Below are 17,847 nucleotides of genomic sequence, written 5' to 3' on the forward strand. Positions count from 1 at the left end.
CATACAGAAAATCCTAAGAAACCTAAAAAACAGAAACTTTTTAGAATAATGAATGACTTTAGGAAGGCTATAGAATAAAATGCTAATTTAAAAAGAAATCAATTGTTTTTACATAATGGCAGCAAACAATTGGAAAATACTATTAAAATTTTATTTTACAATACCATCAAAACATATATACTTAGGAATAAAATTAACAAAAGATACATAAGATCTGTATCTTAAATACTACAAAACATTGCTGAGAGAAATTAAAGACGACTAAATAAATAAAGAGTTCAAGTTCATGGATTAGAAGACTCAGTTCTCACCAAAATGATCCATAGATTCAAAGCAATCCCAATGATAATCCTAACAGGCTTTTTCCTAAAAATTGACAAGCTGATTGGGCTGGCCCGGTGGTGTAGTAGTTGAGTTTGCACACTCTGCTTCAGTGGCCCAGGGTTCATGGGTTCAGATCCCAGGTGCAGACCTGCACACTGCTCATCAAGCCATGCTGTGGCAGGCATCCCACATACAAAATAGAGGAAGACTGGCACAGACGTTAGCTTAGGGACAACCTTCCTCAAGCAAAAAGAGGAAGATTGGCAACAGATGCTAGCTCAGGGCCAATCTTTCTCACCAAAAAAAGGAAAGAAAGAAAGAAAAAAAATTGACAAGCTGATTTTAAAATATATATGGAAATATGAAGACTCTAGAACAGGGGTTGGCAAACTATGGTTTGTGGGCCAAATCCAGCCCACTGCCTGTTTCCCTAAGTGTTTTATTAGAACACAGCCACATCCATTCACTTACATATTGTCTATGGCTGCTGTTTTGTTTCTACGGTATTGAGTAGTTGCAATAGCGACCATATGACCCACAAAGCCTAAACTATTTACTATCTGGCCCTTTATAGAAAAGTTTGTAGACCTCGGATCTAGAATATCCTAAATAATCTTGAAAAATAACAAAGTTGACAAACGTATTACCTGATTTCAAGAATTACTGTAAACCTGCAGTAGACAAGACAATGTGGAACTATCATAAGGATTCAAAGATAGATAATGGAACCAAATAGCCCAGAAACAAACCCACATTTATATGGTCATTTTATTTTTGACAGAGTTGCAAAAGCAATCCAATGGGGGAAAGGAAGATCTTTTCAACAAATGCTGCTATAACACCTAGATATCCATACGTAAAAAATATGCACTTCTTCCCTTACCTAAAAACATAGAAAAAATTAATTTGAGATAGATCACAGACTTAAACGAAAAAGATAAAACCACAACACACCTTTAGAAAACATAGGAGAATATCATCATGTCATGGGGGTAAAGATTTCTTATACATGTCACAGACACGACAACCATTACAGAAAAAACTGATAAATTACATTTTATTAAAATTAAAATTTTCTGCTCATCAAAAGACACTTAAAAAAATAAATAGGTAAGCCACAGACTAGAAGATAATATTCCTAAAACATGATTCAGGTAAGAACTGGTGACCAGGGTATATAAAAGAACTCCTACAACTCAACAATGAAAATACAACCTAATGAGAAAATGGACCAAAGATTTAACCAAATACTTCACAAATAAGATATATGAACAGCCAATAAACACATGGAAAGATGCTCAACACCATCAGTCACAAAAATTTGCAAATTAAAACCCCAGGGAGATATCCATCACAATAGCTGAAATTAATAAGCCTGACAACTCTCATACATTGTTGATGATAGTATAAAATGGAACAACTACTTTAGTAAATGTTCTGGCAGTTGCTTATGAAACTAAACACTCACCTACTCTACGACTCAGAAATTCCACTCTTAGGGATTTACCTGAGTGAAATGAAAACATATCATATCTACAAAAATACACTTTTTTTGTTGGTGAGGAAGATCCTCCCTGCGCTAATATCCATTGCTAATCTTCCTATTTTTTTTGCTTGAGGAAGATTGTTGCTGAGCTAATATCTGTGCCAATCTTCCTCTACTTTGTATGTTGGATGCTGTCACAGCATGGCTGATGAGTGGAGTAGGTCCACACCTGGGATCCAAACCCGTGATTGTGGGCCGCTAAAGTTGAGTGCATAGAACTTTAACCACTATGCCATGGGGCTGGTTCCCCAAAAATACTTTTACATAAACATTCATGGCAGCTTTATTCATAATAACCCCAAACTGGAAACAGCCCAGGTGTTTATGCACAAAAGAATGGGTTTATTTTATGGGATGAATTTCTAGAACTAATCTATGGTAGCAAAACTAATCTATGGTAGTAAAAAAATCAAAACAGTGGTTTCCTCTGGGGTATGTGTGCAGGAAGGTGGACTGGGAAGGTGACTTTCTGTAGTGATGGTAATATTATATATTATATATATATATACACATACGTGTATGCATTTGTCAAAACTTAGCAAGTGTATATTTAATATTTTTTAACATCACTTTATGTAAACTTTATCTCAAAATAAAAAAATCTGTAAACAAATATTGAACTCTACTTAAGGATATAAATGTTGAAGTATTTTAGGGGGACATATACTCATATCTGTAATGTAGTTTGAAATGTATCAAAAATAAGGTTAATTGACAGAGGGATAGATGGATTGATAGGTATAGTAATATCTTAATAGTAGGTCTATGAGGTTTCCCTGTAAATGCTTCCAACTTTTTTGTATGTTTAAAAATGTTCATAATAAAATTCTGGAAAAATTATTGAGCACCAACTCATTGTTCTAGGCAATGGGGATACAAGAGATGACTGAGGGAGAGTTTTCCAGAGAAGCTTATCCAAGGGAAGTGAATTACTATTTACATAGTCCCTACAATCCAAGGATAAAGGCAATGGCAAGAATTTATTTTTTATCTTCACAACAACTGGGTGTGGGAAGAGTAGGCTTGAAATGAGTAGAGATGATGATTTCAGTTTTGAATATGATGTGCTTTATGATCCTACAAGATATCTAAGTGGAGATATCTAGCAGATTATTGGATATACAAGTCAGGAGATTTCCATAAATCTGGGCTACAGACAAATGTTGTGGTCATCATGCCTTTGGGTACCCTAGCTGTTAAGTCACTGAGCACAATTTAATAACTGTGTTTGATTTTAATAGTGTTTTCATTTTTAAATACTATCTCAAACATCTGCCCCTAAAAAATCTAGTATTCCTTGCCTGTTGGCCTATTTATTATTCCATTGGAATTATAATAAGAATAGAAATTGTACTAACAAAAAGTTATAGAATAGGAAGATTAAAATGTGGCAGATATAAGGACCTTAGGGTTAGAAGGCTAATATTTAGTAAATGCATCACATTGGGGGATAGTTCTTTGGTACTCACCTGATCAAATAGAGCTCTTTATTCCAGGGGTAGATATTTAAGACTGGCCCAACCCCAATCATGTGGTTGTGACATTCTCCAACATTTTCAATATATTCATGCTTCAATGGCACTTTGCTGAGGAGGTCAAATTCCTCAGGCGCCTTTTGAAGTACCTGTTCTGCTGCATAGAATCCATCTACTAGCAGTGTCCTGCCACCTGTTCCTTCATGCTTAAGACAGTGAAACACTTGAATGCTAAAGAGGGAAAAAATTAAATTCTTCTGTTCAGTGGAGAAAAGAGAACATATCAAAATTTTAGAAAATTATATATGAAATGATTACTGAATCTACTTGTGTCATTTTCTTTTCATGAAGAAATAAATCTCATTTCCTAATTGTTTTACCCCCACAGCCAGCTGTACTTTTTTTGTGCTTTGAAATATTAATGACACTATAGGTTTCTTCTAAACATATTCAATACATATTAAAGCCTATATCTGCCAGACTCTGGGAATACAGCAGGCATGAGTATGATACAGTCTCTGTTTTAAAGAAGTCCATAGTCTAGTAAGAAGAGATGAAGTAAATAAGTACCAATGAAATATGATAGGCACTATAATAGAGTTGGACAGAAGATATAGTGGGGCCATAAAGAAAGGAAGTTATTCTAATGGGGTGTTGTTTAAAGAAATGTCTTAGAGATGGATGAGATTGAGGTGAGGAGAGAGCATTCCAGGCAGATGTGTAATTGGATGATAATGAGAAGGTGCAGAGAGTTTAGGAAGAAATTCATTTTAGGAACATGTTGAAATAGTTGAGTCATATGTGGCTGAAAATGTTAACAGGGAAAGGAAAGGTGACTATTAATGAACTGGAAAACTAAAGTAGAATTTTCAGATTAACAAGGTGAAAATAAAATTAATAGTAATTTAGAAAAAATGCAAAAATAAGGAAAAGCAAACAAAAAAGTAAAATAAGTAATAAACAAAGATGGAAGGAATAAAATCAAGGAGAACCTAATATAAATACAATTAAAATGAGAAAGGTCAGTTCTGGCCATGTTGAGCTTTCTGTGAAACTTCTAGGTCAGGATTATCTAGGAACCAGTCAAAGATGTTTAACTCAGAAGACAAGTAGATTTTGTAGTTGTCTGTAGATGATAGCTGAACCCAACAGCAGGGAAGAAGTCATTTGGAAAGATCATTTCAAGTAAAAAAAGAGGGACAAGGAAAAAACCTTCAGGAAGAACAATATTTAGTACGTGGACAGAGGAAAATAACCCAGCACAGGAGGCTGAGGAAAAATGGTCAGAGATATAGGAGGAAAACTAGAAAAGAAGAGATATTTAAGAAGAGGTAGTGGTTAATGGCATGCCCCAGGGGTCAAATAAGATGAACACTGAAAGGTACATGTTGGGTATGGTAAATAAGTTATTTGCTGGTGACTTTGAAGAAAGTAATTTCTTTTTCTTTTTCGCTGAGGAGGATTTGCCCCAAGCTAACATCTGTTGCCAATCTTCCTCTTTTTGCTTGAGGAAGATTCACCCTAAGCTAACATCTGTGCCCATCTTCCTCTATTTTGTATGTGGGCCACTGTCACAGCATGGCTGCTCACGAGTGGTGTAGGTCCGCACATGGGAACCAGACCCATGCACCCAGGCCACTGAAGCAGAGCATGCTGAACTTAACCACTACTGCCATGGGGCTGGCCCCTGGAGAGACTAATTTTAATTGGGAGGGGGTTGGATAAACTAGCTGACTATGGGTTTGAGGAGTGAATGGGAAGTGAGAATGAAAAGATACTGAATATAGATAACTTTATTAATAAAGTTTAGCTGTGAAGGGGAAGAGCAAGGCGAGTCTGTAACTAGAGGGAGATAGAGTCCAAGGAAGTGTATAAAAGTAGAGATTTAAGATATGAGAAGCTGATAGGAAGGAGTCAATAGGTATGGAAAGGCTGAAAATATAAGAGAGAAAGATCCCCAAGGGGACTGAAAAGGATGAGATCCAGAGCGAAGGTACTTTAGAAAGGACAAGGCATATAACAATGATTATGATGATGATGATAATGGCTAAAATGATAACAACAGCTAGTATTTATTAAACACTTACTATGTCAGGCAGTATGCCAAGTACTTTAAATGCATCATGTAATTTAATCCCTCAGCAATACTAATGAAGAGACTTTATTACTAGTCCCATTTTACAGATGAAGAAACTGAGACACAGAGAGGTTAAGTTACCTCTTCAAGATCACAAAGCTAATAAATGTTCCAGCTGGGATGCAAATCCAGGTCTGGTTGATGCTATAGCCTGAACTCTTAACTACTCTGACTATACTACTAAAGTACTTGGTCATTGCCATTGATTAAAAAGGGTTAAGTTAAAGGCACAGACAACTGCTTATCTCTGCTAGCAGTCACAGAGAGAAGAGCTTGTTAATAGTTTTTAACCTCAATCCCTGTCCAGCTACTTCTCATCCCATTTCTTCTTTCTTCCTTCTGCATGCCCTAGAACGAGGATGCAGGGCTGTTGGCCTCTTCATATATCAATAACATTGAGCAGGATCTCTAAAATCTGTTTTATTCTTCTTCCCCTGAACCAAACATTCTTAAATTCCAAATGCTTAAAGGAAATCAATATAACCACAATCAATTGCATATTATCATTCTCTCATATTGTCTTTATGAATCCATACATACACTCACTTTACTAATATCTTTGTCCCTCAGACTCATTAACTATATGCAGAAGCAAGATCAATAACAACAACATAACTTCAGAGGCACCTCTAATAAGTGGCAAATGGCAGGAAAGTTAACTATCCATCATGTCACATAATTGCCATTTCTTTTTTGTGCTAAGAACATTTAAGATCTACTCTGTTAGCTATGGTGGCTATCAAATTGCAATACATAACCGTATCAAATCAACACATTGTATACCTTAAATTCACACAATGTTATATGTCAATTATACCTCAATGAAGCTGGGAAAAAGTATGGTATATATCATCTTTGGCTCAATAACTTCTGATTCCATATGAAGAATGTTATTTTTCTTCATTCCTCCTCTCCAACTACTTGTAAATTGGATTGAAATTCCTCTTAATACCATACCCAAAGCAGCTGTGTCTGGAAGATTGACCTCTTTGTAATATAACAACTAAATATACGAAAACTGTACAAATTCCAAAACTAATGGTTAGCCAATACTTTTTTGTAAGTTATTTGTAATTACTTTGAGAAAAAATGTACATTAAACAAGATTAAGATCTATTTATGTAGTAAGGTAAATTTTAAATCATTTCAAAAAGTTTTGTTCCTATAAGTCTAAAGAAGACTGAGCTAGGGTATTTCAAAATGAGCATGTTTCTAGGAGAAGAGAAAGAAATAGTCATACAAATTATCATCAGCAGATATGATCTTGGTTCAAATAGAATAGAAAATGATTAAGAAACTATTCAAGACCATCACATGTAAAGGCCTCACTCTAGAAAATTCTAATCCACCTACCCACAGGGCTCTTGAAAATAGGTAGTGTCAGTGTGCCGATCCAGAGCTAGCTTGGTGTATGCAGTGTCGCCCCTGGAAAAGTCTGACGTGAAATACCACATCCTCCCATAGATGGTTTCTCTGTCAAATGAAATACAGTTTAGCTATTTGAAATTTTGATTCTTGTCTTTCAAAACTCTTTCCAACTTTCTTTAATTATTCACAAATAACAATAGATTTTTTGGCTCTAGATTTCCATCTACAAGGTGAAGATGACAGTTGAACACAACACCAGTCTTAACAATTCTGTCATTGATTGATATTCTAGGAAATTGAGAGGAAAACTGAAAGTTTAGGGAATCATCCCACTCTGTTTATGTGCCTACTTTTGATAGCTTTCACATTCAAGGTTCTTTCCTATGCTCACCTCCCTTGCATAGAAAAAGATGTTTTTATGCAGCTGCTCTTAGAAGTGATTAATCTAGATCCTCACCTATCTTTTGGAAATGGAGGAATAAGAAGAAAAGAAAAGGATAGTTTATGTTAGCAAGTATTTAGTGAGACTTGCTGTATCACTATTTCTGTATCTCTCCTTGAGGTATATATCATAGGTTTTAATTTCATAGTCATTTTTCTGGTAGGCTCAGATCTGACTAAAGGTTTCACTTTAATTTTTTTAGCTTTCAGAGTTCAGCTTATTCTCTGAACCCTCAAAGTCCAAACAGGAAATGTTCTTCCTCTTGAACTATAATCTCTAAAGCCCTCTCAGTTTATTGCTTGTCAGCACAGCTTCTTTTAACTGAAAGTTCTCAAACTGTGTTTCAAACTGAATGGTTCACAAATGTTAATTATGGCCTACTAGGATAGAGCAAATGACCTAGCATACTATTTGCTACACAATGAGCTATATCTGGCTCTTATTAAGTAAAAGGAAAGTATTAATTACAACAAAGTAGGTTTATGATAAATTTAATACTACAGAAGATCAACCATATATTACCTAGAAATGCAGACTGACAAGTGGAAAGAACACTGTATTTAGGATCAGGAAACCTGAGCTCTCTGAATCCCAGTTCTATTGCTTACTAGCAGAGCAATCCTGGGCAAGCCACTTAATGCTGGTTAAATGCTACCTAGTGTAAAGCAGTATTATTAACAACCAGTCTCTGAATCAAGCCTTAGGAATCATCGAAGGTCAAAATTGGATGATCTTTAGACACCATCTTACTCAATCCTCTCATTGATCAGATGGGAAAATAGAAGCCACTTGGGAGGGTGGGGTCAAGGGTAGGGACTTGTGTAACAGAGTTGCCTATGTTCACACAACTGCTTGATGGTAGAATTCAAACTACTACCTGGCTCTCTTTACTCACAGTTAGTGCTCTTTCTAGTGTACAATGATACCTCTTACTCTGAGGATTGCTGGGCTTGAAAAATATACCAATGACTTTGAAGACTTCATTATATTTAACATACAAGTATCTTTAGAGATTAGAAATCCAGCCCTGAATAAAGCCCTATAAATGGGAATCCCCTTATTCAGACCACAAAGTATTCTGGATTAAAAACAAGGGTGACCATACCTGTTATATTATTTTATTGGTGTTGATGCTCTGGAAATTAATTACTGTAGATATTTGGAAAGTAATGAATTACCTGATCAAGCTGATCCTTTCTGCCAACTTCTCTGTGTGCTCTTGAGTGGGGGGGACATTTTCTACAAATGCAATTCCATAGAGCAGAAAATTTTCCAGAAAGTTCTTCAGTCCTTCATTGGTTTCTAGGAAGCTCTGGAAATCTACAGATGGAACTTGGGCTTGCTGGTAGATTTCAGCATTCCATAAGATTCTAGGTTGAACGACCTTTTGTTTCTGCCCTTCATAGCTGTTTTGCACCAGCCAATCCAAATCATATCTAGTCACATGACCATCTGGCCCTTTTAAGGGAAAAACAAAAAGCATTAAAAATAATAATTATAAATACTGTCAATAATTTACTGGTTAGGAATGTTACTTTTAGCAACCAATTACCCAGTACTGCATTGTTTATGAAACCAAATTAAAATGAGTTCTTAGAATACTCCTGAGACAGAAATATTTGTGGGTTGAGGAGTATGAATTAATAAGTGAATGAATGAACAAATAAATCTTTCCAGCAGGGAAATAAGTTTATGGAATTATAGCTACGTAGTAAAGGGCCTCTGGAGCATTCATCAAGTCATCAAAGAAAGACAATGAAAAAATCCCAGCTGCTTTTTAGCTTACTCCCCTTGCTCTCCCCTTGTCCCCATCCCCACTTCTCATCTACACACAACTTTTTGAGCTAGGAGACTAATTTTTATTTTACTAATTGAGAAAAAGTCAGTTAGTGACTCACTCAAGTTTACATAGCTAATAAGCTGGAACTAGAACTCCAGCCTCTTGCTTCCGGCAGTTCAGTAGTATACTATGCTGCCTCCTCTTCTAAATGAATTAGGGCAGTGGATCTGACGATATAACATTAATATAGCATGATACAGTGACTTCATAAGTGACTTTTCCCACTGCCCCCCACCCCAAAAGTAAAAAACCAGCCCCCTAAATGCTTTAGAAAATCTTCAGTACAAGCAAAGGATATAGCTAGAGGAGTGAAAAGCTATGCTGGTATCTTACCGCTCCTTTTTACTTGTTTCTACCTCTCTGTCTCTGTTTCTCTCTCTCTTTGGCTTCCCACTCCTTGATAATAAAAGTATCATAAAAAATCACCTATAATTATTCTATTACCCAGATGAAACTAATATTAACAGCTTGGCACCACTCCTTCCAGTTTTTCTCTATGCATTCTTTCACTTTAAATAACATGTTTTATATATATATATATATATATATATATATATATAAAAGTTTGTACCCTGCTTTTGTCACTTAACATTTTAATAGTCATTTTATCATTAAAAAATTAAATCTTTATAAAAATTCTTATAATTTGCAGAATATGGACTACCAAGATTTACCTAACCAATCTGTTCTTCCGGGGCATGTAGTTTATTTTTGAAAACCTTTCCTATTATTTAATAGTGATCATCTTTGTCCATATTTCTGATAATTTTCTTAAAACAGAAACACAGAAGGCAGAACTGTTAAATCCAAAGATATAAACTTTTAAGGTCTGATACATACAATCAAATTACTTTCTAGAAAGTCTACCAATTTTCATTTCCTCCAACAATATATGTGTGCCCATCAAAACTGAGTATTTTTATTTTTTAAACATATTTTTCTAATCTGGTAAGTAAAATTGCTCTTATTGTAATAATTTTAATTTGTTTGCTTACTAATGAGGCTAATAAGAACATTTGTTAGACATCTATATTTTTTAAATGCAAGGGTTACCAAACTATGGCCCATGGGCCAAACCTGCCTGGCACTTGCTTTTGGAACGCATGCATGCCCATTTGGTTACATATTACCTATGGCTGCTTTTATTCTACTATTACTGAAGAACTGAATAGTTGAATAGTTGTGACAGAGATGGTACAGCCATAAAAGCTTAAAAATCTTTACTATCTGGCCCTTTACATAATGTTTGCTGACTCGTGCTTTAATGATTTGTCTGTTCACATCTTTCTCACATTTTTCTATTGGAATTTTGGTGCTTTTCTTACAGATTGGCAATAGCACCTTAATATATTAATGGTTTTTAGTCTTTGTCATACATTTTGCAAGTATTTTGCCAAGTCAGTTGTTTTTTAATAAACCTTTCTATGGCATATTTTTTTATTGTAGAGAAATTAATAGTCAAATATATTGATTATAAATATTTTTCCTCCAATGCTTTTTTCTTTTAACTTTTTATTTTGAAATAATTATAGATTCACAGAAGTTGCAAAAAAATGCATAAGGAAGTCCCACACACACTTCCCTGAGCCTTCCTGGAGCCTTCCCCAGTGTTAACATCTTACATAACCACACTACAATATCAAAACCAAGAAAGTGACATTGGTATAATCCAAAGAGCTTATTCAGATTTCACTGGTTATACAGGTACTCATTTGAGTGTGTGTGTGTTTGTGTATGTGTGTAGCTCTATGCAGTGTCATTACATGTGTAGCTTTGTGTAACTACTACTTACAGTCAAGATACTCAACTGTACCATCACAAGACTTCCTCATGTTACCTCTTTATAGCCACACTCACTCCTTTCATCCCTAACTCATGGCAACTGTTAATTTGTTCTCCATTTCTATAAGTATGTTATTTCATGAATATTACATAAATAGAATCATGCAGATTTGCTTTTTTCCTTCAGCATAATTCCTTTAAGGTTTTTCCAAGTTATCATGTATGTCAATAGTTCATTCTTTTTTATTGCTCTTTAGTGTTCCATTATGTGAACCATTCACTCATTGAAGGACATTTGAACAGTTTCCAGTTCTTGGCTATCACAAAGAAGGTATGAACATTAATGTACAGGTTTTTGTGTAAACCTAAGTTTTCATTTCTCTGGGATAAATGCCCAGGAATGCAATTGCTGGGTTGTACGGTAGTTGCATGTTTAGTTTTTTAAGAAACTGACAAACTGTTTTCCCGAGTAGCTCTACCATTTCATATTCCCACTAGCAATGTATGACTGATAGAATTTCTCCAATGTTTTTCTAGCATTTCATGTTGTCACTATTTATTTTAGTCATTCTACTAGGTATGTAGTGAAATTTCATTGTGATATTAAATTTCATTTCTCTAATGGCTAATGATGTTGAACATCTTTGCATGTGTTTATTTGCCATTTGTAGATCCTATTCAGTGAAATGTCTGTATATGTCTGCATATCATCCATTTTCTAATTGGACTGTTTGGTTTTTTTATGTTGAGTTTTGACAGTTATTTAGTCCTCATCCCAGTCAGGACCTAGTCCTAGGTCCTGAAGATGTTCGTCTATGTTCTTTTCTAGAAATTTTATAGTTTCATGTTTTACATTTAAGTCCATGATCTATTTTGAATTAATTTTTGTATAAGGTGTGAGACTTAAGTCGAGGTTCTTTTTTTTCTTTTCCCACGGATGTTCAATTGCTCTAGCACCAGTTATTGAAAAGATTATCCTTCCTCCATGGAATGACTTTTGCACCTTTGCCAAAGATCAGTTGACTATATTTGTGCAGGTCTATTTGTGGGTTCCCTTTTTTCTTTCATTGATCTATGTGTCTTTCCCTCTGCCAATACAACACTGTCTTGATTACTGCAGCCTTAACATCAGGAAGTAATTCTTCCCCCCTCATTCTTCCTTTTCAAAATTGTTTTCGCTATTCTAGAACATGTGCCTTTCCGTTTAAATTTTAGAATAAGCTTGTTTATATCTACAAAAAACATTTTGATAGGAACATCATTAAAACTGTCAATCAATTTGGGAGAGAATTGATATCTTTACTATGTTGAGTCTCCCAATCTATCAACATGATTTGCCTTTCCAGGTACTTAGGCCTTCTTTGATTTCTTTTATCAGCATTTTATAATTTTCATCATACAGATCCTGTACACACTTTGTTAGATTTATACCTAAATATTTAAATTTCTTTGAAGAAATTGTAGATGGGAATTTTTCATTTTGATTTCTGCATGTTCACTGTAAGTATATGGAAATGAAATTGATTTTTGTATGTTTATCTTATATCCTGCAACCTTACTGGACTCATTTATTTGTTCTAGGAGTTTTATTGTAGATTACTTGAGGTAGTTTATGTAGACAATCATGTATCTGCAAATAAAGACAGTTTTATTTTTTCCTTTCTAATATGTATGCACTTTATTTCTTTTTTTGCCTTATTGTAATAACCAGAACTTCCAGAACTGTGTCAAATAAGAGCAGCAAAAGTGGATATTAAATAAGAGTGGTGAGAGAAGACATCCTTGCCATGTTCCCTATCTTAGAGTGAAGGTGTTCAGTCTCGCCATTAAGTTTGATGTTAGCTGGAAAGGTGCTCAACATCACTAATCATCAGGGAAATGTAAATCAGAACCACAGTGAGGTGTCCTCTCACACCTGTTAGAATGGCTATTATCAGAAAAGACAAGAGATAACAAATGCTGGCAAGGATGTGGAGAAAAGGGAACTCTTGTGCACTGCTGGTAGGAACATAAATTGGTGCACACACTATGGAAAACAGCATGGAGATTCCTCAAAAAATTATAAATAGAAATACCATATAACCCAGCTATCCCTCTTCTGTGCACATATCTGAAGGAAATGAAATCACTATCTCAAAGAGATATCTGCACCCTCGTGTTCATTGCAGGATTATCTACAATAGCCAAGACACAGAAACAACCTAAATGTCCATTGACAGATGAGCGAATAAAGAAAATGTGGTGTGTGTGTGTGTGTGTGTGTATGTATGTATATACAAAGTAGAATATTATTCAGCCATAAAGAAGAAGGAAATCCTGCCATTCAGGACAATATGGAGGAACCTTGAAGGCATTGTGCAAAGTGAAATAAGTCAGACAGAGAAAGATAAGTACTGTCAAGTGACACTATGTGGAATCTAAAAAAACCTAATTCATAGAAACAGAAAGTAGATTGGTAGTTGCCAGGGGCTGGCGATTGGGGGAAATGGGTGAAGGGGGTCGAAGGGTGTGAACTTCCAGTTATAAGACGAATAAATTCTCGGGAGCTAATGCACAGCATGGTGATATAATTAACAATACTGTATTATATATTTGAAATTTGCTGAGAGTAGATCTTAAATGCTCTCACCACATACACAAAAAAGGTAACTATGTGAGGTGATTTATGTGCTAATTTGGCTTACTGTGGCAATCATTTCACAATACCTATGAATATCAAATCATCACATTGTATGCCTTAAACTTACACAATATTGTGTGTCAAATATATCTCAATAAAACTGGAAAAAATGATTTTAAAAAGTATGATGTTAGCTATGGATTGCAATAATTTTATTTAAAAATAAAAATAAAAGTTTCAAAAAATAAATGCTTCCATAGAAAGAAAAAAGGAGAAATAACTAAAAGAATACCATATTTCGGTAAGAGACAAACCACTTTTTTGCAAAGTAATTGTTCTTTAGAAGAGAACCCCAAAGAAGACCAAGTCTCTTGTCCACTCACAAGTGAAAAAGAGTGTGGTCTCATCCAGACGAACGGTCTTTGGCTTGATACATAAATCCACACTGGCAGTGTCCAGGCTCCGCTGGTGAGTCTTAGAGTTGTAGCAAGATGCTGAGCGGCAGTGGTCTCGAAGCCAGACATAATCAAAGCGCATCACAGTGTTAGCATACTGCAGTTCTAGGGAAAAGATCACATTCTTTTATATTATTTATTACATTATTTTATAAAAATAAAGAAGTATTTATTTAGGAAAACTTAAAAAAATCAGTACCCAGAAAACTTCCTTCAAAAAGTCTTCTACCAAGAAAGAACAATGAGGGGGACACTAGCCTCCTACCAGATATTAACACATACTATAGAACTTCTATGATTAAAACAGTGTGATGTCGGTATAGGAATAGGCAGATAAAACAATGGAAGAGTATAAAAAGTCCATAAATATACCCAAATGTATATAGAAATTTGGTATGTAATAAACTGGCAACTATAATCACTGGGGAAAATATGAATTTTTAAATAAATGGTGTTGGACAACTAGATAGCCATTTGGAAAAAGATAAAATTGGGTCCATACCTCATATTGTCACCAGGTCTCCAAGATAAACTCAAAATAGAGCAGAGTTCTAAATTTGGAAAATGAAATGATTCAAGTATTTAAAAAGGAAACACAAGTGGATAGAGGCTATAAAGGAGGTCCTTGTACTATTCTTGCATCTTTTCTGTTAGTTTAACCTTCCCATACACCAGGTTACTCATTTAGAAAAGGTAAATAAGAATGACATTACATTTATATGAGGAACAAAAAATATATAATGTCTGGGAATCAACAAAAATGTGGAAGATTGCTATGGAGAAATCTATAAAACTATCCTGAAGGACTTGAAGGAAACCTGAATGGAGCAATATGCAAATTCAATAATGAAAAGACACAAATTCTCCCACAAATTAATATACAAAATGTCAGGTACTTGCAATCCAAACCCCATTGGAAATTTTCATGTCCTAGATATGCTAATTCCATAATTCATATTCAGAATTAATAAAGTAAGAATTTTGAAAAAGAAGAAGGTACAAGGGGGAACTATAAAGTTATATAAACCATATTATAAAGCTATAGTAATTTAAAAAGTATAGTATTCATGCAGAATAGATGAACAGATCAAGGGAACAGAATCGAGTCCCAAAGATATTCATAATAGTGGAGAAAAGATGGATCACTCAATAACTAGTTTCAGAAAAATGAATATTTGAAAAAATTTATTCTGGATTCATATCATTCAAAACAATAAATTACTGATAGATTACAATATAAGAAATAAAACTATTATATGTTAACAACCTTGAGGTAGGAAAGACCATTTTAATATGACACAAAAAGCATACAAGATAAATTTGTCTATATGAAAATAAAAACCTTCTGTTTTTCAAACAATAAAAAACTCAAGCTAAAAGACAAGTAACAGGAAAAATATTTTTAACATAAAATGATTAATACTCAGCATATAGAATAAATGTCTGTGATTATTAAGATAAAAATGCAATAGAAAAATGAATGAAGGATAGGAAGGTCACTAGAAGTGACCAGCAAACACAGGAACCCACTCCCTGCAACCTTAGTAGTAATCAGAGAAATGGGTATTAAGATACCATTTTTTATCCACCAGAGTGACAAAATTTTTAAAGTTTGATTACAACAAATGTTTTCAAAAGATGTGGGGAAATGTATCCTCTCAAACTTTGGTAGTGGGAGCATAAATTGGTGAAGCCAGACTGGATGGCAATCTGGAAGTTTCTATGAAAATAATACAAAATATGTATATGTATTGCTTGACCCAGGAATTCATCTCTCAGTATTTACCTTATAGAAACTGTCACACATGTGGAGGTGTGCACAAGGATAATCATAATAGTGTTGTTTATAATGGCAAAAAAATTTGAAAATAAGATTAAATGTCTATCAGTGGAGGAAGTGGAGGAATAGCTGAATAAATTGTGGTGTATCTACATTACAAGATACTAAGCAACAGTTTGAAAAACACAGTATACCTGTATTCCTCAAACTGACTTTGCATGGTATTATTATTCTTACTTTAAGGACAAGGAAACTAAAGTTCAGAGATGTTAAATAACTTTGTATGATTATATAATCATTAGGTTGTGGAGCTAGGACTGAACTCAAGTAGTCCAACCCCAAAGCCCACTACACTAGTGTTTCTCAAAGTGTAGCCTTGGGAATCTCTGAAGGTAAGACTTCTGGAAAGGCAGAATAAGGAGCTTGGCAAATCCTCTCCCTCAAGAACAATGGTAAAACTGAATAAAATTATCAAAAACAACCATTTTAGGACTCTGGAAATTGACCAAAGGCATACAACAAATTAAGAAGCATTTTTTTTCCAGAGAAAACTACTGACCTTGGGTAAGAACAGTGGGAATCTGTATGTTTTAGTTGGGGATGCTCCCACCCCCTAAAACCTGCCCAGTGCCTGCCCCCACCCCCCCCCCCCCACCAGCTACATCAGGAGTAGTTCTACCAGTGCAGGCAAGCCAAGAAAACAGCAGCTTTGCTGCTAAAGAGGACTAACTTGATTTGGAGCAGAGCACATAAAAACCCCATACCCCTGGGTGTTGAAAACAACCAGGGAAGGAATACTGGTTGGGGCAAGTGACAGACCAGCAGAATAGCTAGAAATCCAACAAGGGGATCAAGAGAATGAGACAGTTATAGTGGGCCTTGGAAAACCTCCTCATATCCCTGGTGTTTGGTAAGGCTGTGCACACATACAGGGCTGTGGGCGCACTCAGGAGAGACTGGAAAGGGCCCTAGCTTATCTATACATCTCTGGAAGAATGTAAGGCCTTGTGCAAGCCCAGAGGAGATGTGAAGAATGGCAGAACAGAATGTAAACACCACAGCAGACTTATAAACAGCCTAAACTCTGAATGTGTGCCCCAATTCACACAGAGATCTGTAGGCAAAGGGTGGAAGCCTTATTGGCTTAAGGTTTTTAAGCATAACCTCTGACCAATTGTTGGCTAACCACTAAGCTATACCAGGGTTTCTCAACCTTGGCACTATGGACATTTAGAGCTAGACAATTTTTTGTTGTGGGGCACTGTCCTGTGCACTGTATGATGCTTAACAGCATCCCTAGTCTCCATCCTTCTCCCCAGTTGTGACAACTAAAAATGTATCCAGACATTGCCAAGTGTCCCCTGGGGGGAAAACTGCCCCCTATTGAGAACCACTGAGCTATACTGACCCAATGTGATACCTAGGAAGTCACAGTTTTAATAAAAGCAAAAAGTAAAGATAAAACCTGAGCAGAGACAGCAGTGGCTACACAGCATCTGTGTAGAGAATTCCTCCAGGCAAGTCAGTAAACAAATAAACAAAACACAGAAATAATCCCTCTGAAGGGGTGAGAAATCAGTTTCTATATTATCTTAAATGTCCAGGTTTTCAAAAAAAATCATGAGACATGTATAGAAACAGAAAAGTGTGACCCATGCCCAGAAAAAAAGCAGTCCACAGAAACTATCTGAGAAGAATATTACACGAATTCTATTGTGAAAGTCAGGGATGCAGCTTAGAAGGTAACCTATTACCTGGGGAAAATGCCTTTCCCCTCTAACAGCCTTGGGCTTTAGAGGAGAGAAGCAAAGTGGCCCACTAGGGTATCACCTCCATATGCCTATATCATCTCCTAGTTATGAGTCAATGGTTGGTCTTCTTTGAGTCACTTTGTGATGCTACTCAGACCTTATAAAAGCATCTGTGCCTTCAAAGCATATCCCAACTGGATGCTTGAAAATCCAGACACTGAAGTTAATTGAAAAAGTCTCTGATGTAACAAGTGCTGATATTGTGGAATGGGGCTATTTGGTGGTGACCTAAAGTTGGAGTTCTTGACCTAGGATGCATGGAATTTC

The 17,847-nt window shown here is 35.4% G+C and overlaps 1 protein-coding gene across 4 annotated transcripts in view; it reads right to left on the reverse strand.

Moving 5' to 3' along the window:
* Positions 1-17,847, reverse strand: part of TMLHE (trimethyllysine hydroxylase, epsilon) — a 93,790-nt gene that overhangs the window by 21,778 nt on the left and 54,165 nt on the right. For 2 of the 4 annotated variants that reach the window (XR_011536235.1, XM_070606119.1), the window contains exons 3-6: positions 13,918-14,094; positions 8,471-8,750; positions 6,836-6,955; positions 3,340-3,576 (exon numbers count right to left, since the gene is read on the reverse strand). Coding sequence is in view for 2 of the 4 variants with exons in the window: in XM_070606119.1 (XP_070462220.1) it covers positions 3,340-3,576; positions 6,836-6,955; positions 8,471-8,750; positions 13,918-14,094 (814 nt within the window). In the remaining 2 variants the exon portion in view is untranslated. The remainder of the gene's footprint in view (positions 1-3,339; positions 3,577-6,835; positions 6,956-8,470; positions 8,751-13,917; positions 14,095-17,847) is intronic. The other 2 variants (XR_011536236.1, XM_070606120.1) reach the window with 1 other exon arrangement.

The sequence above is a fragment of the Equus przewalskii genome, chromosome X (assembly GCF_037783145.1).
Source record: "Equus przewalskii isolate Varuska chromosome X, EquPr2, whole genome shotgun sequence".
Lineage (NCBI taxonomy): Eukaryota > Metazoa > Chordata > Mammalia > Perissodactyla > Equidae > Equus > Equus przewalskii.